The sequence below is a fragment of the Rhodamnia argentea genome, chromosome 11, assembly GCF_020921035.1.
Source record: "Rhodamnia argentea isolate NSW1041297 chromosome 11, ASM2092103v1, whole genome shotgun sequence".
NCBI lineage: Eukaryota > Viridiplantae > Streptophyta > Magnoliopsida > Myrtales > Myrtaceae > Rhodamnia > Rhodamnia argentea.
Window position 1 is genome coordinate 9,343,684 of NC_063160.1, and position 22,110 is coordinate 9,365,793.

Here is a 22,110-nt window from a genome sequence, read left to right on the forward strand (position 1 = left end):
TTGGAATTAACTCACAAAGATACCTTTTGACGTAACAACAAATTTTATCTTTGAAACTCCAAAGTTAAGCATGGTCAGGTAGGAGCATTGCTAGGATGAGAATCTCTTGGACAAAATTGTGATGCTTGTATGGGATGAGCCAAAAAGAAAAAATATATCGGTGAATTAATCCAAGACGTCACAATAATGTTAAAGTACCATGGATTGATTGAGTATTTGTCGGGTCGGGTCGGGTTGGGTCGGATCGAATGTGTGCTAAAATTTTATTACCTAAAATTGGATCAATTTAGGTTAACTCCTTTTTCATTCTATGCAAACTCGACTTCAATTCACCCCTTTTGAAAGGTCTAGTGCGAAGAAACACTTCATAAAGAGCTGGAGAGACTGAGTTCATCACAATTTAAATTACGGTTTGTGATGCCTTCGATTGCCCGGTGAAGATCGTAGCCCTCTCGTTGCTCAAGTGACACCTAATCAATAAATTATCTTGCTCTTTATTCCTCAAATTTTACGTTTCAAATTCTATTCGTGGTATCCGATCTCAGCCAAAATATGCGAAATGCATCACCAAACACCTGAAAGGAGAAGTATTTCACCATCTACACCAAATGCTCACTTTTAATTTTGAAAGCTCGTGTGGTGGGTCAAAATGTCTTTAGTAGGATCTACTGAGTTCACCATAAAACCTATCAAAATCATGATTGAAATGGATTATAGTGCACGCAAATAAACTAATGCATTCATGATTCGAAGAAATATAAACTCATCTGTTACACACTTAGGACCTATTTGGTAATGTTTCTGTTCCAAAAAAGTGATTCTAATTAGAATTTATTTTTTTTATTCTGTTCCCTAAATGAGTTTTAGAGAATTAGAACGCATTTGGTAACTACATAAAAATTTTGTTCCCGGATCAAAAATACGTTTGGTAAATGCATAAAATTTCTGTTACGAAAAATCATTTCTCTTCCCAATTTGTTATTTAAATCAAATAATTATATAATCACATTTGATGACTTTCCTTAAATCCCAAAATTGCGATCCTCTTGCACTATAACATCTTTTTGGTCAAAATAAGAATGCTTCAGATTTCTTCATTGGAATGATAATACGCTAAAATTGTTATTTTCCCATGCTTCTCTTGAGGCTATGCATATGCCAAGAATGAAATATGTGACTTTGATTATCTTTTATTGCGAATGAATACCATGTGAATGGTCACCGATGTAGTATGGTACTCCAACAACAAATCGGGCAAGGTTTACGAAAATCGAAAGACAAAATTACCAAAAACAGGATTGGCCATATGAATGGATCCATTTCCTACTTTTTGAGATTTTTTTTGGAATTTTCGAGATTTTTTGAAATGATTTTCCCATGAGGGGCAAAATCGTCATTTGGAAGATATCGAAAGACAAAATCATCAAAAATAGGATTGACCAATTGAAATGACCCATATCCTAATTTTTGAGATTTTTTTTGGAATTTTCAATTTTTTTTTTCCAATTTTTTAATATTTTTTATGAATGTTCCATTTTTTGGATTTTTAATCATTTTCTGATTTTTTGTTCGAAATTTTTATTAAAGAAATTTATCTGGATCGGGTTGGGTTGACCCGACCCATGCCTCTGAGGCACCCGATAAAAATGAAAGAATACTATCGTTGCCTTTTTGATTCTCAAAAGTGTTCTTTTTTTAGAAAAGCAACTTTTTTTTTTCTTATTTTTGGTCTAAAAAGATTCTCGAAACAGAATTAGAATCAGAATCATTTGCATTACCAAATATATTTTTTATTCTTTTTGTATTTTGAAAAATAAAAATAGAAGAATAAAAACGTTACTAAACAAGCCCAAAACGTCATGTGCAACTCGACCTCATTTCGTCCATCGTTCTTCAAGGTTTCGTCCACCGGGTCTACCTCCGGGTCAATCCAAATTCGCTGGATAACACCGGGTTGGATAAATACGGACAAAATACCCGCCTATAGCTTTCTCTTGACAAGCGCGTAGACCCGGGCCCTCGCAGTGCGACTTCCGACATGGACCCGGTCGGCTACCAGAGGGAGGCCTCCAAGTCCAATGGACGCTCTTCCCGAGAAACTTCCCATACGATGGCTTGGCTACCACTTTCATAAAGAGTCTCTCTCTCACCTTGTCGTTCATCTCATTCTCCGGTGTTGCTTCAAAGACCCAAAAGCTCCTCTCCCTGCCTCTTTGCAAAAATCTTGGGACGTGGGTTTGCAGTTCTTCGAAGCATCCTTGCGACCCATCAAAGCTTTTGGATTGTCTGGGCTCGTCTGGTCTGCGAAGAAAAGAAAAAACCAGAAATGCCTATTGATTTCGCAGGGGCTGCTGTGGGAGCAGCATTCGGCGAGCTGTTCTCGCTCGTTAACCACCTAGTGAAAACTGTTGCCGCATTTCGTGGCCAGCTGAAGAAGATCCAAACCACTTTGGGCAACATAGAACCAATCATCAAGGACATCGACAAGTTCAACAATCTGCTGGACCGGAGTCCGGAAGAGTTGGCTCCGATCAAGGTCCTATTGGAGGAAGGCCAAGGACTGGTCAACAAGTGCTTGAAGATCCACAAGCTCAACCTGTGCACGAAGTATACACACTCGAGAAAGCTGACCGCCTTCAACGCGGCACTCCAGTTCCAGCTTTACATACCGCTGCTAAATGCGAGGGACGCGAAGGAGCTGTTAATTTCCGTGCTGTCCAACGGCGGGGCCCTCCAGAGTGGGCTTGAGGCTTTTGGCAACCTTGCGGTCCCTGCGGCGCCCGATTTCATTGTTGGGTTGGAGGTGGAGGCGTCCTTGAGGCAGCTACAGGAGCAGTTGCTCGAGAAGGGAGCATCTGTGATCATTGTGACCGCCCCAGGCGGGTGCGGGAAGACCACTCTGCTCAAGAAATTATGTCATGAAGCGGCAATTGAAGGTATGTGTGATTAGTACTTTGATTGATCCAGAACTGAAAAAAGTAGGGGTGAATTTATTGAATTGATCCTCGCCGGCTGGTCAACTCTAATAGATTTTTGGTTAATGATAAAAAAAGTCATAAATCTATTACATGAATCTCAATTCAATCTTAAACCTTTTAATTTTGACAATTTAACCTTAAATCTATCGAGAAACTGCCGAAAGCTGAAAAGTTGGGGTGGATGCCGGCGATCGTAAATGGACAAGTTTTGCCCTTTCTTTTTAGATTCTCCTATGTGTATAGGAGCTGTTGCCTGAACGGTGTTCCACTTTTGGACATATTTGAATGATTGAATCCATTACTTTTTCTCTCTGTCGAGCAATTCAGTTTCTGGTAGATGTGGATGTTAGCACAAAGAATTGCTTGGGTGTTATGCAGATGGATGTTTCATCAAGAAGAATCATTTTCTCATCGTTCCATTTCGGGTTTGATATCATGTCCAATCTGATACATCTTTCCCAAGCTTTCGGATATGTGATAACTTGCCTCTGTTTCATTGCACTGAGGACCTTTCTTAATCAGCTGAACCCTCCTGTTCATAGCCATATGCATCAGACTTATTATTTCTGCTTATCTACTTAGCTCTACGTCTTATCCTACTGAATTCATTAGTCGGAAAGTGTTGTGGCAATATTTCATACTCTTCGCAATCGATAGGAGTCAGGCTCACTGTGGTTTCCATACAGGCAAATTTAAGGACAAAATCATGTTTGTTCCCGTCTCGAAGAAGCCCAACCTGACAGACATTGTCCAGAAAATGTATCAACACAATGGTTTCAAGGTACCCGAGATTAAATCAGAAGAGTTTGCAGTTCATTGCATGAAGCAACTGCTCAACAAAGTAGGCCAAGATCCTGTCTTGCTTGTGCTGGACGATGTCTGGAAAGAATCGGAATCCATCATTGACAAATTTATCTGCGATGGAATCAAAGATTACAAGATTGTGGTGACATCAAGATATGAGTTTCCTCATTTTCGTCCTGCCTATCACCTGAACCCACTGACTCATGACGAAGCCGTGGAACTTTTTCGTATATGCGTCACTGTTGATGATAGGAGCATGGGTGCACCAGATGCTAAGCTCCTGAATCAGGTATCCTTTTGCTTGCGTGCATCAATTATGGTATTTCTTATGGTCATTGAAAATCTGGTCTTTACTTTGATCTCTCTTTCATCAACGAGACGCCTTGCTTTGTATTAGACATGATTCCTATCAAGTTCTCCAATAATCGCTCGTCTTTTTTCCCCATGGCAGATTGTGGAACACTGTAAGCGATTGCCATTGGTCATTAAAGTCGTTGCCAAGTCTCTCCGAGGAAAGGATTATGCATTCTGGAAAAAAAAGCTTCATGAATTGTCTGAAGGTCATTCCCTTCTTGATTTGGACATCGAGATTCTAGATTGCCTCAGAAAGAGCTTGGACGACTTGGATGGTGACCCTTCGATCAAGGAACGTTTCATGGACCTTGGCTCGTTTCCGGAGGATTGTCGGATCCCTGCTACAGCCCTTATTGATATGTGGGTGGAATTGTACAAGCTAGATTTTGATGGTGTGCAGGCCACTCCTGACCTCCATGAACTCGAGTACAGGAACCTAGCTGATCTCGTGTTTCCCAGGTATGGCCCTGAAGTTCATTTTTAGCTGCAAAGAACATTCTAACTCCTGGCTTAATTTCTCAAGAGTGGGAAAGATCAGTGTCTTCTTTTTCTATTGAATCGATACTATCAAATGCCTGGCACTATAATTTAGCGCAAGAAACTCGAGCGCAAGAGCTTATATCCAAGTGTTTGATTGCATACATACAGGAGAGATTCAAGGGACGACGATGAATCTTACCGTAGCCACTATGTTATGCAGCACGATCTGCTCAGAGAGCTGGCTATCAAGGAGTGCAATCGAGGGGAAGTAGAGAAGAGAGAGAGACTCATTCTAGACTTGATGGGAAATAACTTTCCCAACTGGTGGAGAGAGCAAAAGCAACAGCCTCTCCTTTCTATTTTCCGTTTTCCTTGCCAAAAAAAAAAAAACAACAGCCTCTCCGTGCTCGTTTAGTGTCCATCTCCACAGGTTAGTAACTCTCTCTCTCTCTCTCTCTCTCTCAAAGATCTCCTGGGAAAAATTCAACTGGTTGGTAGTTACTACCTTCTTCGATCGTAACGCAGATGGAAATTTCTCAACACCCTGGCCGAATCTCGAGTTGCCTGCAGCTGAGGCTCTTGTCTTGAACTTCCAGGCCAACATGCAAACCAAAACCTACGCTTTGCCCGAATTCATTGCGAAGTCCCACAAGCTTAAGGCCCTGATAGTAACAAACTACAGTTTCTTTCCCGCTGAGCTGGGCAATTTCCATGTCATAGGGTCCAATTTACGGAGGATCAGGCTCGAGCGCATAGCCGTTCCTTTCCTAAGCATGGGAAACCTACGGTTGCACAGTTTGAAGAAGATATCCTTTTTCATGTGCGACATCAGTGAGGCTTCGATGTCGAATGGTGCCAAGATCTCCGATGCAATGCCAAACTTAGTGGAGCTCGACATCGACTATTGCAATGATCTTGTGACATTACCGGATGACATCTGTGAGATAAAGCCTTTGCGGAAATTTAGCATCACAAACTGCCATAACTTGTCCGCTCTCCCCGAACAAATTGGGCAATCGGCATCCCTTGAAGTAATCAGGCTTAACTCCTGCACAAACTTGTTGCGGTTACCGGACTCGATTCGAAGCCTCCAAAACTTGAGATTTCTCGATATATCTGATTGCCTGAATCTAAGGGCCTTGCCTGACCAAATTGGTCAAATTGTTAATCTCGAGAGGATACACATGAGAGGATGTCTGAGGTTGTCTGGGTTGCCGGCGTCTATCGTGAAGTTGAGGAACTTGAGGAAGGTGGTTTGTGAGGAAGACAAAGTCGCCATGTGGAGGCCTCTTAAGGACACTCTCAACTGCTTGGAGATAACTCTGTTTGAAGAAGAAGCCAACTTAGATTGGCTAAATGATTAAGCTGGGGTATTGACATCTGCTTGTACTGCTTTAATCTAATGTAAATAATATTAGAGAAGAAAATAATAATAAATGTCACAGTTAGTATTTTTTATTAGCCAAATTGGCAATATTAATAAAAAAACTTGATTAAATCAATTTGATAAATTTTAGGGAAAATTTCAAATAAGGTCCTGAAGTATCATTATTTTTTCAAATAAAAGCATGAAGTGGATTTTATTTCAAACAAGGATCCGAATTGCTTAAATCATTTCAAAAAAGGACTTGACTGAAGGAAATTTTCATCTTTTACTTTTTTTGCTAATTTTTATTTTGTTTTGTTTTTTTCTTTATCTTCGTTTTTTTCCCTCTTCCCTCCCCTGCCCGTCTCTCTCGCCAGCACCATCTCCACACCTGCTAGTCCTGTATCCCCCTTCCTCCAGCGTTGCTGCTGGCCACCACGGCCCTAGAGAAGGGCCCACCTCCTCGAGCGTGTCGGCCCTGACCGTCCAGTCCGCTGAGCTGGCCGAGGGTGATGCTCTTCGTTGTGGGTAGAGGCTGCTTGGAAGGCGGTGCGGCTGAAGGGACTGTCGCTGAACGACAGTGTCGGGAAAAGCTGAACCATCGCTTCTATGCGCTGCGAACGATGGTCCCGGACATGTCCAGGATGGACAAGGCGTCCCTACTCTTCGAGGCGGTGTCCTTCATCAATGAGCTCAAGTCCAAGATCGACGAACAAAGAATGAGAAAAATCACTATTATTAGTCAGTCTTCAAATATGGATCAACTCTTCAAAGGCGTTCATGGTCGACAGCGGCAAACCCAGCACCACCGCGATCCCCTTCTTTTCTTCCCCTTACGGCACGAACACGCACAACTGCCTCCCCAGGTCCCCACACCCGAACTACGACGAGTGGCCCCACTCGAAGTCGGACATTCCGTAGGCTAGCTAAGTCCTAGGAAACAGTCTAGTTCGAGCCCCTTAAAGAAAAGGTGCTCCTTTAATTTTAGTCGTCAATCATCTTCTTTGCAACATCATGGTAGCGAAAAAAGAACCAAAAAAGCTCAACTGAAGTTCAAATTATAGGCCCTGGTGCCATTAAGCCCAAAATGCCTCTCATACTCTTTGCCGACCTTCTTATTCTCATCAAATAGTCCGAACAGATAAACCTCCACGCCTACGCTGGGCCTCTTTGGCGTCCCCGCACCCCTCACCGCCCGCCTCACCACATTCCCGTTGAATGCCAACACGTTCGCCATGCCCTCCGCCTCCCCACTCTCCGCCACCACCACCTCCCACCCTCCGAACCCTTCCTTCTCCATCACCCAAGCGAATGCATCCACGCTCGCGTTGAACAGGTTGTCGTATGCCAGCATGTCGTCACGGACTGGCTCTCCTCCTCCCCTGAACAGCTCGTAGTCCAGCGACACGTGCCCCACCTCAATTAGGTAGTTGACGTATGGGTACACGTTTTCCATGAACGGTGATTCGGTGTTGTACAGGAACTACAGGAGCGATGGACTGGACGGTCAGGGCCGACACGCTCAGGGAGGTGGGCCCGTCCTCGGGGCCGTGGTGGCCAGCGGTGGAGCTGGAGGAAGAAGGATGCGGGATTGGCAGGGTGTGGAGATGGCAGTAGCGAGGAAAAAGAACGAAGATAAAATAAAAAAAATAAAAAAACTAGTAAAAAAGTAAATGACGAAAATGCCATTCGGTCGGACTCTTCTTTGAATCGATTTAAGCACTTCACTTTGAAACAAGGTCTACTTCATGCCCTTATTTGAGAAAATTTGGGCACTTCATACCCTTATTTGGAATTTTTCCTAAATTTTGGGATTTGATTGTATTTTTTTAAAAAATTTAGTGCTCAATACATAAATGTATGAAGAAGAAGATGGTGGTGAAAAAGAGGGGAGAGAGAGTAAGGGGACAAAATATTAGGTGAGATTGGAGTGCCACGTCATATCTGAGACAGTCCATACAAAAAATGACACGTGTCATTCGCGAGTCCCACTGTCAGTAAAATTTCAAAACCTTTCCTCTCTTGAAGATGCTGAGATCTCTTTCCCCTTTTTACTCTTTCACTCTCTCTCTACGTCTTCCGAGGCCTGTTCTTCACATGACCTCTCTCTCTCTAATCCCACTCCAAAATCTTCTCTCTCTCTTATATCCCTCTTCACTCATGACCGACCAAGGAGAAACAAGAAAAAATCTTCCAAATCTTGTTTTCAACTTGAGCCATTTCAAGCCATCTGATCCCTTCACCCCTTCTGTGAGTTTTACTCTTCTCTCGGCCTTCACCTTGTTCTTTTTCATTTGTGGGGGATGTGCTTCATTTTAGTTCCTCAATTTCTACTATCGATACGTATGATTCATCTGTGAGTCCTTTGATAATTTCCAAATGGAAGAACACAACTTATTCTGGTCTAGCTTTGTAAATTGCTACAAAATCTTCTACTCAAGAAAAAAGAAAGAATGGAGAGCCATCAAGAAAAAAGAAAAAAACACAGAAATCACATCTAACTGACAAATTTACAACTGGGTAATGAGAATCATCATCTCCGGAACCTCAAACCTAGATATTTAAACCCTAAGACATAAACAAAATAAACAGTAACGCCATTGCCACCTCCTAAGCCCTCTCGCTCCCGATCCTCCTAGCAAGTTGTTTTGGAACAGGAGGTCGGTCTTCAAGTCCTGAGCGATCTCGTGGACTAGCCTCTAGAACGTGAGGTTCCTAATTAGCAGCTCTATGCTCATGGTCCCTCGTATTTGTGATGTACCAATGTTGAATCATAATTCATCAACAGGATTGACTCAAAATGATGAGGATTCCTCCTGAATATTTATGTTGTGACCATGCATTGTCGATGCCCTCCGAATTGTTCAACTCATTTATCCCAATTTGCTAAGAAGAGTGTGATGACCCATGCACAAAGGAATAACAAATATATTTACATTGTCTCAAATAATCCCACATCCACAAAAGCCAACTAGTACCCAACTCAAAATGGTTCCATGGAATCTATTATGGTACTCCAACATCTATCCACGACAAACCATTATCAATAAATAATACAATACAAAAAGATGAAATGACAATCGGGATGTAAATTGATTTTCATAATAAGCACTTGACTAGTGAATAGGGAAAATCCATTCATAATCCTTGGAGGCATGATGTACGGTGACTAAATCTGCATAAAATAAATGACTCCATTAGTAGAATGTAACTAAATGCTTCCATGGATCCATTATTTTGCTTGTAACTATTAAATACCCGACTAGTGAATGAGGAAAATCCATTCACAATCCCTAGCGGCATGATTTATGGTAGTTGCATCTATATAAAAAAAAAAAGACCAAATTAGCAGAATGTAAATACAAATAGAGGACTAAGAGCAACACATTATGAAAATTTAGATCTATTGTAGGACCACCAATGTTGTTAGGATAAAAGGCACAACGAATATGATTTGAATACATTGAATAATCGGGTAAATGAGTTTGATAACGTGTTCCTTAGGCAACCAACTCTATATTACAAAGTATTAAATATGTTAATTGACATTAATTAGCATAAGAGAAAAAATTTGCTACTCATATTAACTTGATCAATAAGTCACTCACCTCGACTTTTTATTCGTATTGAGGGTATTTCTTTCTTGAATTTTTTTTTTCTCACTTGAGCTTTTAATCCTTCCATAACTAATTCCTTTTCCTTTCCTTCAAAGAGGGTCTAATACCGCAATCTCACACAAAGAAGCTTCATTATTATCATCACTAGCATCCTCAGTCACAACTAGACTTGACTTGTATGATGAAATGTTAGCCTTCCCTTTTTACAAGGCTTTCCTCACTATGCTCATACTATTTCCATCTTCAGCTCCCAAACTCATATGTTCAAAAGATTCTTGTATTAATGTGAAAAATCAATTAAATTTTAATGGACCCGTTGCAGTTGCCTATTTGAAAGATTTGTTGCAACACCTTCCTCCGTTGCAAATCCCATCTACCGGCAAGAGAATATCGTAGACGGATGTAAGCGACAAATATTGGGCAACCATTCTCCTTGAGGGAATTGATGGTGAGCGCCACATTTGCGCTTACAAAAGTGGATGATTCACTCCTGCAGAAATCCATTACCATTCTACTTTCAAGGAGATCCTAGCAGTGAAATATGGAGTCAAAAAGTCTGAGTTCCATCTCATTGGACACTATTTCCTAGTAGAAATGGACATGTCCTCTTTTCCCCAGATTTAAGGCGATTCATCATTCGCATTCCCTTGTTTGGCACCCTTAGTCCATCTTTTCAAAATATAGAAAGATAGAATGCCTATAACCAATATGTTCCCAATCAACACGCATAAGTCATGGCGACACAACCACCTCTTTGATTAAAATAATTTACATTCACAAGAAACTAAAAAGTCTGCAGCGTCAAATCTAAAAACATGTTCACATTGAATCCCCTTACACTTGAGAGTATACATTTGAACCGATCCATCGAGTGTAGTACTTGAAATATGTTCGAAGATACTTTGCAACACTTCTTCATTAAACCTTTTGAATATGGTACTAGTATACAAAGAGGCAACATGTGTTAAAATTCCATTATTCAAAATCTATATTTGGGTTTCCCACAAGAACTATAATCATTTTGACTTTCAATTTCTCGCATGTGCTTCAATTTGGTAGACAAATTCTATAGGGGTCAATGTCTTGGTCAACATTCGTTGGAAGACATTATTGGTGCTCTCGCTCCTTTGACTTAATCTTATACCACATTTAAAAATAGGGTTAATACCATGGAAAACCCCAAATTGGTACACTTGTGTCAAATTTACCCCAAATTATTTCTTTAACCACAAAAAACCCTAAATTGGTACACCTGTGACAAATTTACCCTAAACTCGTACACATGTGACAAATTTACCATCCGTTAATTTTCATTAAATTTAACTGTCAAATTGCTGATTTAGTGACACATGATAGTTAACGGGTATACCAATATGGGGTTTTGACCCTCTGTTTGTCACAAGTTTTTCAATTTGAGATTTTTCATGATATTAAATCAATTTAACGTGGGGTGAATTTGTCACATGTGTACCGGTTTGGGGTATTTCGTGGCCAAAAGAATTAGTTTAGGGTAAATTTGTCACAAATATACCATTTTAGGATTTTTGGTGGTCAAAAAAATAGTTTGGGGTAAATTTGTCACAAATGTACCGGTTTGGGATTTTTCGTGGTCAAAAAAATAGTTTTGGGTAAATTTGTCACGTGTGTACCGGTTTAGGATTTTTCATGGTATTAACCCTTAAAAATATTACGACCAAAAGATGAACTCCATTTTTGTCTAGGTTCATATAATCTCCGAAGCCAAATGTTATTCTTAGTTTCCCACTCCACTCCCATTTCTCTCTAAGTAGATTCAAATTCATCCTATGATCTGCATCTATACACAAGCGTAAAAAAATATTTATCCTTAAACTTCGGCTTGTGGTAAAGCTATGGAATGTTTTGATTGGTATTTTTCCCAATGTGTCAAGTCCATAAACGGTATTGTATATTCTGAAACACCGTTCTAATGGTTTTTGTCATTACTTGATCTTGATTAGCAAAGATGGTTTTCAAAGCCTTATTACACATAGACGATCAGCAATCTCATTCAACAAAAATGCATAGCCGAATAGAGTATTATTTCAATGTTGATTAACCCAAACAAAAGGCGTACATATCATGTTATATTTGTTCGTACAATGCATAGTATCAAACACCAACACATCACCAAAATAGTTGTAATCAAATTTGGACAAACTATCTCTCCAAAATAGATTTATCAACCTACCCTCTTGACCTACCCGTACATCGTAGAAATTACATTTGTATGCGATGAAAATGATTTAGAAGACTATGACAATACCCCCACTTATAACATTGGATCTTTCTATATGCAGGTGATTTTGAGCATCACTCGAGATGAAACGAAAGCTTTGGCTTCCTCCCGCTCTGGTTGCTAAGAATTTAAATGAGGAAGTCCCCCAATGCTAGATTTAGCAATATCAGCTAGGACAGCCTTATCGTTATCGGATATCATTCTTTTACATCTTATCAAATGTTTTTAATCTTTAGGTATAAATGCATGATTATGCTCAGAAACAAACTCTATGACTTCATATACATTATTGTCCATCTTAAATTTGATATGAGCAAGACAATCACATCTAACCTCAAACCTCTTATATTTTCTTTCTTTATCGGATACGCTAACAGAATGCCCCTCACAGTTACACACAAAAGTTCATCGAGTTATTTCTTCTTTAGCATTTTTAACCACAGTAGCCTTCCTCTCTCCAAATCATTTTCCAATCGCATAAGCCAAATAATTATGATATGCCTCAAGTTCATTTGGAAAAACCATACCTATTGCAAACTCAAAACTTTTGTCCAAATCATGCCTTACATGTGCAAGAAGGGAAGTTTTATGCTGCAATAAAAAAAAAAAAAAGTATTTAATTACAAACAAAATAACATCTCATTTGTTACTTAAGAATGAAAAATATGTTTCTCATAATATGAATGATGAATTATTTTTGATTTAGCCATCTAATAACTTTGTACATGCGAAGTAATTGATGTGATGACTTTAAAAAAACAGCAATAGTCTCGGCAAACCAGGTTCAATACTACAAAAATCGCAATGAATGGATGTTCTCATGGCTTCCTCGGTCAAATTTCAGAACCTTGATGTCCATAGAAAAAGAAAAATAATCATAACAAAAAGCTACCATTTCATCTACACAATATGACCGGACAGCTTTCTGTCCTTCTAGCATCATAGTCTTTGTGATATTAAGATAATGAGGAACATAAAACTTCTACCAAATAAACTTAGCTCCCATAATGTTTGCCATCATTTTAGTGATAAACAAATAAAAAAAGGTCCAGGTCGCCAAAATATAGGCTAAAATTTAAGGCCACCCCAACAAAATGGGAAACAAAGAGGCTGTAGAAGCAATCTTAAAGATGCAATTGTGTAACAATAAAAGTAAAAAATCAAACGCATCACAATCAATAGTATTAAAAAATGCAAAGCTAAAGAGCAAGAACACCACGGTCACAATTGAGAGACGAACCCCACAATAATTTTTATTTCAACCTTAGCCCTCTTTAGCATGCAAGCAGGAAAATCAAAACCGACTCTAACAAATCAAAGTTGAAACACAACAAGAGAGATGAACGGGAAGAGGAATTGACCAAACGTCGAGAGAAATTGCGGGACGAAGTTCCAGAGCAAGCTCTGTGAACGAATGTAGAGGCAAACATGATTTGAGTGTGTTCGTGGAAAATATGGGTGCTTCGGACTACCAATGGGCTCAGAGGCTATGACGGAGGCGGATTTATGGAAGATTTGGAAGTTTTGTGTTTTTGTTTGTGAATAAGATTTGAAAAGGAGATGTGGAAGATTTTTTTCTTGTTTCTCCTTGGTCGGTCGTGAGTGAAGAGGGATTTGAGAGAGTGAGCGGGTTTTGAAGTGGGATGGAAGAGAGAGAGGTCACGCAGAGAGCAGGCCTTGGAAAGACGCAGAGAGAGAGAGAGAGAGAGAGAGAGAGAGAGAGAGAGAGAGAGAGAAATAAGGGGGAAGAGATCATGGTGTCTTTACAAGAGGAGAGGGTTTTGAAAATTTGTCGACAGTGGGACTCACAAAAGACACATCTTATTTTTTTGTATGGATTGTCTTGGCACTCTAATCTCACCTAATATTTTCTCGAGAGAATAGGTTAAAAGTGGGCCCACTTTAGAGACGTGGCAAATTAATAATGTAGTGGAGCCGTTATAACATGGAATGATTTTGAAGAGTCTGATCAAGCAATGCAGCGCAACGAAACGATCATCTAGATAATCGCCGAGGCCACCATGCCGATGTTACAGCCCCTATAACCTTTACCAATTTTATATTTGTTGGAATATGGGTCTTACGGTGTGTGCCTATATGGCCAACCACACCCACCCACTACAGATAATTGCCAAAGCGGTTATCGGCAGTTTCTTTTTTGAACGTGGGAAAGTCATGTCTTTGGTAGATGTAACTTCCCCTTCTCTCTTCTCCGTAGTCCGTCGTATTCCGGAGAACACGAAAACGATGCTCTCTTCCTCTCTACTGTTGAATCGCATTCAAAGCGAAGGGACTCTCGATACCGCAAAGGCGATATCTAATCTGTGGCAATTACGGCATGTCCTCGTGATGTATTCGTTTCCCGATTAGTGATACAAGCAGTATTAAGGCATGTTTTCGCAAGTTTGATGTTTAGAATAAAGGATTTAGTATCCTTCATTGGTATTAGAGCATGTAAACTTGTTTTCTAGATCACACACTCACCGATTAAACCCATTATGCCATGTTTCGTATATTGTTGATTGAAGTTAAATAGGTTTGTTTGCGTCGTTGGTACTATTCATTTTTTTTTTGAAAAATTGGTTCAGTAAAAATACAATGTGAATAGATGGCTAGAATCTACACGTCGATACGAGTTTAGAGAGTGGTCGCCCATCACCGGAGGAGGCTCGACGATGCTGAACGAGCCACACATGCCTTAGCGAGGCGAGGCTCATAGGGGACCTCAACGAAAAGTTGCAATTTGCAAACTTTGGTTCAATGAAAATGCATTTTGATCATACCATCGGAATGGTCGTAGCCATATGAGCATTTTGAGGGGCGGAACATCGTCGTCGGACTCTTAGCGAAGTCGCACGCGTCGTCACAAGCTAGTGGAGCACTCTGCGCGTGGATGTTACACGCCCATGTGTGTCACGCGTGCCTGGAACCATCGACAATTGCTTGCCGACGTAGCACTCGTGCGGCCGCCTACGAGGCCGGCCATGTAGCTTATGACATAGCGCAGACCCCGACCCGAGTTCTAACCCGGTTAACCCGTTGACCTGCTAACTTGATTGGCACGGTTGACCGTTGATTGTTGACTTTGATCGTTGACAAAAAAAAAAAAAAAAGAATCATGTCGAAGCTCATGCGGTGGCGTATGACGTCCAATTTGGGTGATTTTGGTATCAATGCATTCGTATCAATTTTTTTTTTCTTTTGGTAAGGTAAGTATATATTGATCTTTCCAAAGGGCTAGTTACAAAAGGAAACAGGCACAAAAACCCCGAACTCAATATGGCATGGTATGTGACATAGAGAGTTCAACGGTGAACCGGCCACAAAATACAAGGAGAAGGTCGAATACATGTAAGAGCCGACAAGGCGAGTGGATAATAACACAAGCCAAACAAGGGCGAGAAATATAAAGCATTTGCATGGCCCAACAAAAGTAGAGCTATACAAAGTAGGAAAGCCATACAGAAGCAAGTGGAGAGGCAAGACTTTGAAGAAGCAGCCCCAAAAGTCTAGGCAGAAGAAGCTGGGGACCTCACGGGTAGCTCCAAAAGAGAGCAGCAGCAACCAAAAGGAGGGGAGATCCGAGAAGGTTGGGGAGCTAAAGTGGCCGAAGGACGCTGAAGAAGACAACAGCACAAGCAGCACGGCAGCAGTAAAATAGCAAGGGTGTTGAAACAACATGTGTTGAAACAGCATGAAGTACCTAAGCAAGCAAACATAGAAGGCAGAAGAAGGAGCATCGGGAGAGGAGAACAGCGGTTGGAGGGACTTCCAACTTGCAGCAGTGGTAGAACAGCATAAGTAGTCTAGGAGCAGCAGCTCAACAAGGCAGTAAGAGCAAAATCCCAATTGTGTAGTAGCAGATTTGTGAACAAAAAACACGGACCAAAAGGAAAAGCTAAAACTAGTATGGGCCTAACAGGTGGCCAAAACCATAATCGTAAGAACGCAACAACCCTGAGACACAACCGGGGTGGAAAACAAAAGTACCAAAGGTCTTTAAAAGTTACAACAACAAAAGGACCACCACCAGTAGCAAGCCATCACGTAGTCGAAGGAGCAAAGAACCGTCGTGGTAGAATGTTGAAGGCGGCAGCAGCAAAGGTAAAATAGTGACGAAGCAGCAGCAATTGCATATAATATAACAAGTAGAGAATGACCTCCCGTTGTAGAGCACCAGCAGAGACCATTAAAAACAAAGCGAGGAAGAAACCAGCAGCAGAACAAAACCAAAAGAGTGCAGGAACGTAAACAACCAAGGACAAAGGGGGAAACCACAAAGCGGTCCCAATATGGGCCAAAAGAGGACCAAAACAAACCGCAAGTAGAACCACCAACAGACAAAGGTGTGAAGGACAGAAAACCAAAAATATCCACAGGTCAGAGACAAGGAAAAGTAGACCAACAGCCGGGCAAGGAGCCAAGGGTAATAGCAAAAGGCAGCAACAAACAAACAGCGAAGCCCCAACCATTAAGCGGACCAAGCACCCATATCATTGGTACAAGGGGAGGAGGCGGGAAGGGGGAGGCAGCCGCAATCGAGAAGAAAACCAGGTAGGGAGTAGCAAAGAAGCAATAGAGATAGTCGGCAAGGCACGGCCAAAGCAATGTAGCGGGACCATCCAAAAGTGTAAAAGAAACCAACGGCAAGGGGCCATAGTGAAGCCATCTTTGGATTCTCAGGCTAAAACTAAGAAGACAAATAGGAGGAACCTCCGTAGGGAAATGAGACAGCGATAATACCAAATCTTCAAAGATCGACAACTCCATCCAGTAATAGAATCGTATCAAAATTTTATGCATCATTGATTTTGATTAATTCCATTTTTTCGCATTTGTTGTAGGACAAATGCCTTGGATGATGCGAACCCCTATAGGAGTGGACATTGAAGAAAAAGAAGAAAGACTCTCGAGGCTTAGGAATGTCTTAGCGCTTTCTTGTTGGAATGCTCATGACAACATTATGACTCATATAATAAAGGTCAATGAACAGATCCGGGAGACCATTTTCAATGGTTACGGAATGCACGATGACATGAGAGTCATAGCGCTAAGGACCACTCTTCCTATTGTCGTGACCTAAAAAAATCAGGCAAATGGATTATCGGGTTAACTTTAATGACTAACATAATACTGATTCTCCCAAGTCCTACCAATTCGCAACTTTGATTTATTCGAATGAATTAAGATTTGGAGTTGTCACTAATCATTTTTTGTAAGTTAATTAGAAACCTAAGTAAAATAGCAAGAGGACTATTTTACTTCTACGAACCAGAGTTTAAGGATCCGAGGACTTGGTTACATTAGCTAATCTTAGCTAATGCCCTTTCGGTACCTTAATTCCATGAAACATCCTAAATCGACAACTCAAGCTTGATTGAATTTACTTTTAAGCTCAAATGAGGTGTTCTTAATGTTTTTGCTTTCTTAAATGCAATGGTGAATGGTATGGAATGCATGAACAGACAAAAATAAATGCAATAACATGAATAAATAACAATAGATGCAATGCAAGACATGCGGAATTAAGGTCATCTTATCCTCTATGCAAAATTATCTAATTAATTAAAGCATGCAAAATGACATGACATCAAGTAAAGCATAATGTAAAACAATCTATTCAAACCACATGCGATAATTACGGATAACATGCAAGCAATCATGCAATCGGTTAACTAAACATGCAAGCTCATCTAATTAACCTAAGATGAATGAAATCAAAAATTAATTTCACACAATATAACACATTCACGTCATAACATGGCATGAGAACAAGCAATTATGACATAGCCAGATATGATATGCATCATGAACATGGCAAAAATATGAAGTGTACAAAACTTGACATGACAATCCATGAATATGCCAATTTTCAAAAAAACAATGGGGGTGTAGAGATGGGTGATACTCGAAAATTGATACGTAAGCAATAAGAGATAATGCAAGATGCAATATGAGATATGCAATGTGATATATTTTAAAAAAAATGAAAAATGGGATAAGTGATACTCGAAAATATATGCAAAGATGCAAAATATGACATAAGATATGAATGAGACAAATGCAAGATATGAGCAGAATTTTTTTGATTTTTTTTTAGAATTTTCCCTCCTTTTAAAAATAAGCTTGATTGACTTCATTATCTTAATTTTTATCCCAATTTCTCCAATGAGATAAAGCTTCTAAGAAACTTTATCTTCCTAAAAATTTTAATTAGATACGGCATCTAGAAAACCGTATCTTACTAAACATTTTAGGAAATTTTTTATGTATTGAGTTCAAAGAATATAATATGAGACAAATGCAAGATATGAGCATAATTTTTTTGGTATTTTTTTTATAATTTTCACTCCTTTTAAAAGTAAGCTTGATTGACTTCATTATCTTAATTTTAATCCCAATTTCTCCAATGAGATAAAGCTTCTAAGAAACTTTATCTTCCTAAAAATTTTAGTTAGATACAGCTTCTAGAAAAACGTATCTTACTAAATATTTTAGGAAATTTTTTTATATATTGAGTTCAAATAATATAATATCAACTAAGATAATCTCAAGATAACAATCAAGATCAATAAGGGGGAAGACATGAATATTGCTTCTTCAAATTTTTGGAAAATTAGATATCCCTAAATCCAAAATCAGCTTGTGAAGATAGCGAATCGGATCTAAATGGCAATAGATTAGATTCACTAACATCCCATCTTTACTAAGCTAGAGAGCCGTACCCAAATGTCAACGAGTAAGATTATCTAACTTAACATAGACATTGCCTTTTAGAAAAAAGGTTTTCCTAATTTAGATTTAAAGCCTTTTTATTCAGAAAAATAATGTCTTTAAAATGAAAAAATGAATCCATCCGATCAAATCCCTCTTGGCCGAATTTTTTTTATAGAAATTGAAGCTCGGTAATCAATCTTGCAAAAATTGCTCCATGTGACTATCAAAATTTTGAGGAAAATTCATGATCATTAATAAAAGGTTCAACATCAATCCTTTGATAGCAAACATGTCCAATCTAAGAAAAATCATGGGCATATGGAAACTCAAACCAATCAATTACATATTTGCAACCAAAAGATAGAAAATTTTACCTTTTACCAAAGCCAAAAGGTCTACATCGAAGTAGCTGTGAATTTCGCCCAAAATCAGCACCTTTGGACCAATCGACGGAGATTCCTCACGGCTTAGACTTCCTTGTGTACCACTGGTCAATAGGACCGACGAGGGCACTCGTGGACGTCGGATAATAGTCGACCAATTCGAGAAGATCCGTCGTTGTGACTGGCGAATATATTGTGTAAAGTGTGGAGATCATGACAGAAAATCTTTGCTAAAAAACTAGACTTTTACTTTGACCAAACCCATGGATAGTCCAATAACCTCTGCTTGGCACCTCTTCACTTGGGATTAGTGGTGCATGTGATCATGATCACCTGTGGTGGTGTCATTCGCACGTTAGAAGTGATGGGGTTTCGGGATTGTCAAAACGCAATGGAATATAATTTCTAAATAGAAACCCTAGACAGGATCCATGTGTATATTGAAATCAATAGGAGTTCAAGGCATACCTTTTGTAGATTGAAGATGAATTGACGATCGGTTGTGTCCGGATTAGCGCCTCAAGTGTTGCGCCTCTATCGGTATCCACACACGCGAACCGAAGTCTCTAACGATCCAAGTGCTAGCTTACGGATCTTGGAGTTTCTCTTGCTATATTGCCTTTGATCTTTAAGACTCTCTCAAAGATCTAAGAATAGAGAACGATTCTCTGTGTTTCTATTCTCATAGACATCTCTAGGGTTTTTCCACATCTATATATAGCCTCAATATTTACACACAATAAAAGAAGTGGGGCCGGGCGATTCGAGCCCGCCAAATCATCTATTTCCAATCGTGCGTTTCATTGTTATCTCATAATATGCACGATCGCGTAGATATTTAGAATAGAAGAATAAATTAAAATCTACTTCTTAAGTAGATCAACATACGAGAGAAAAATAAACTCGGTTTGCTATTGTGTGCGACCTTGTAGGTTCACTAAACATTAGCAGTGTGCTCAAAACTCTTTTTGGCCCACAAGTCATAAGCGGTCTCTAGCAACACATTATGGCTACCTAAATATAGTGAAGGTCGTTTTTCAACACAACCTAATCTACAACTAATGTTAGAGCATCAACCTTGATTAGTTCCTAGGGCGGACCGCTAACAAGAAGAGATGGACCACTAATCAAGAGAAGATCCAACACGTTCAAGCTTTTTGGCTTCTAATATGGAGATTATGGATTCGCCTTCGTGCCAATGGAAGAGAGCAGATAAAGGCGTCGGGCTGGTATTGCAAGCGGCACGGTGGCGGATGGAGCAAAGCTTCGCCGAACAATAGACTCAGCTGAAGAAATTCTCCCGACGACTCTGTCTCTCTCTCTCAAATGAATTAATGTGTGGAACCCCTCAACCCTAAGTGTAATATGGTATACATAGAACAAGAGAAAGCCTTGAATCCTAATTAACATAGGATTTATTCTTGACCGCTAGATTAAAAATCCAAGTTAAGGTAGGATTAGATATAGGCTGTTAGATTGAAAATTCTGACCTTGAGGAGTCCTAATGGACTATGACACCTCCAATTTTCGGCCATGAAGGGGTGGAAGAGGGCCAGCCGTAAATTGCTTGCTTGTGGGCTTAACCGCCTTAAAATTATGTTCAAATTAGCCTTTAATTAATTAAACAATCAATTAATTAAAAGCATCGATTTAAAAGTAGGTCCATAAATTATATGAAATCTCGGCATACATGACCTTCTAATTGCCGAAAAATTTACTGTTAATTCAAGTCCAAATTGTCTAACAAAATTAAGCTCAAATCCCCGGCCGATAGTCCAAACAAATGCATATATAATGCATGATAAAAATAAACATGAAAAATGATCCAATTATTTTTTGTTATTACTAAAAGATTAGCTCTGATTTTTGTATGCAAATGATCGAAAAGGGGTTAGTCAAAGTGTTAACACCTATGGAGTGGCATGGGGTCATCGATCGACTATGCGATGCCAACCCCAATTCTTACAAGAGCCTTGGGATTAGATTCCTAAATGAGTATATGTGCAGGGGGATGCAAAGGACGTTGACCCTGGCTATGAATGGGTACGTCATGGCGTAGAGGGAGTGGTGCCCCAAGAGCTTTTATAAGGTGAGCTTGTAGACTCCAAGATCTTCCTAGTTTTAAAGAGTTTTTGAGGTTATTTCCTGCTGTTAGGAAATGTTACTAGAGAGGAAATTGATGCTTTGTTTCAATTGTTTAGTTTTTAGGTTGTGAATACTTCCTCTTGTTGTTGGTTGTGAATATTTTATGAAATATTTATTTTTGAGTGAAATATGAATTTCTGTTCATAATACTTTAGTAGTATTATATATTTGAGTGGCGAGTTCTAGAGAGTTTTAGTGACTTTTTAAAGAACTCAATTTTACCTAAATAATTATATTAATGATAATTTCAAACGAAGATCCTTAGACGATGATTGGGAACTTAATAAACTTTTGAATCTAAGTCCTTATGTGAAATTATACATTTGTATAATTAGTTAGTGTAAAACGTGTTCATAAATTTTTAGGCAATAATAATTCATGCAAAATGTCTAAATTACCTCATGTTTAGATACAATAGCAACAGTTTCAAAGAACATCGTGGCTGAGCTCAATAAGGGCGATAAGTTAAACGGTGAAAATTATGAGATCTAGAATATGAAAATTCAGTATGTGCTGGAAGAGCTAGAGGCACTAAAAGCTTTTAACCTGGTCAAGACCGAGCTAGAGGATGGAACCATTACATAACACAAAGAGATAAGGATGCCTTCACCGCTTGGAAGAAAAAGAACTCAACTGTTCGCATAACGTTGTTGAGCAGTATGGATAATGATATCATGCGTAAGTTCGGGCAGCATGAGAATGTAAAAGATATGTGGGATGCACTAAAGATTAGGTTTGGGTAGACTTCGGTCACCAAGCCGAGGCAGCTTACAATTAGATTCGATATATATAAGATGCCACATGGGCATAATATGAAGCAGCATTTGAGGCGCATGTCGAACATGATCGGTGAGTTGAAAGATGCGTGTTACACACTATCCGATAAGCAACAAGTCTAGGTAGTGATCCGCTCTTTGCCCCATAGTTGGTAGATGAAAGTTAGCCTAACCCATAACAAGAATGTCAAGACCTTCGAGGATGCTATGTGCCACCTAGAGCTAGAGGATGA

The 22,110-nt window shown here is 39.6% G+C and overlaps 2 protein-coding genes across 2 annotated transcripts; one reads left to right on the top strand and one right to left on the bottom strand.

Moving 5' to 3' along the window:
* The first annotated feature begins 2,214 nt into the window (after positions 1 to 2,214).
* On the top strand, positions 2,215 to 6,001 carry LOC115746976 (probable disease resistance protein At5g66900). The gene is made up of 6 exons (XM_048272353.1): positions 2,215 to 2,936; positions 3,665 to 4,071; positions 4,234 to 4,595; positions 4,785 to 4,956; positions 5,007 to 5,046; positions 5,142 to 6,001. Exons 1-6 carry the CDS (start codon positions 2,327 to 2,329, stop codon positions 5,978 to 5,980), a joined length of 2,430 nt encoding a protein of 809 aa, XP_048128310.1. The 5' UTR covers positions 2,215 to 2,326; the 3' UTR covers positions 5,981 to 6,001.
* A 1,023-nt stretch (positions 6,002 to 7,024) lies between these two features.
* On the bottom strand, positions 7,025 to 7,438 carry LOC115746975 (glucan endo-1,3-beta-glucosidase, acidic isoform-like). Its single transcript, XM_030682980.2, has one exon. The coding sequence runs from the start codon at positions 7,436 to 7,438 to the stop codon at positions 7,025 to 7,027; it is 414 nt and encodes a 137-aa protein (XP_030538840.2).
* Between the last annotated feature and the right edge of the window lie 14,672 nt (positions 7,439 to 22,110).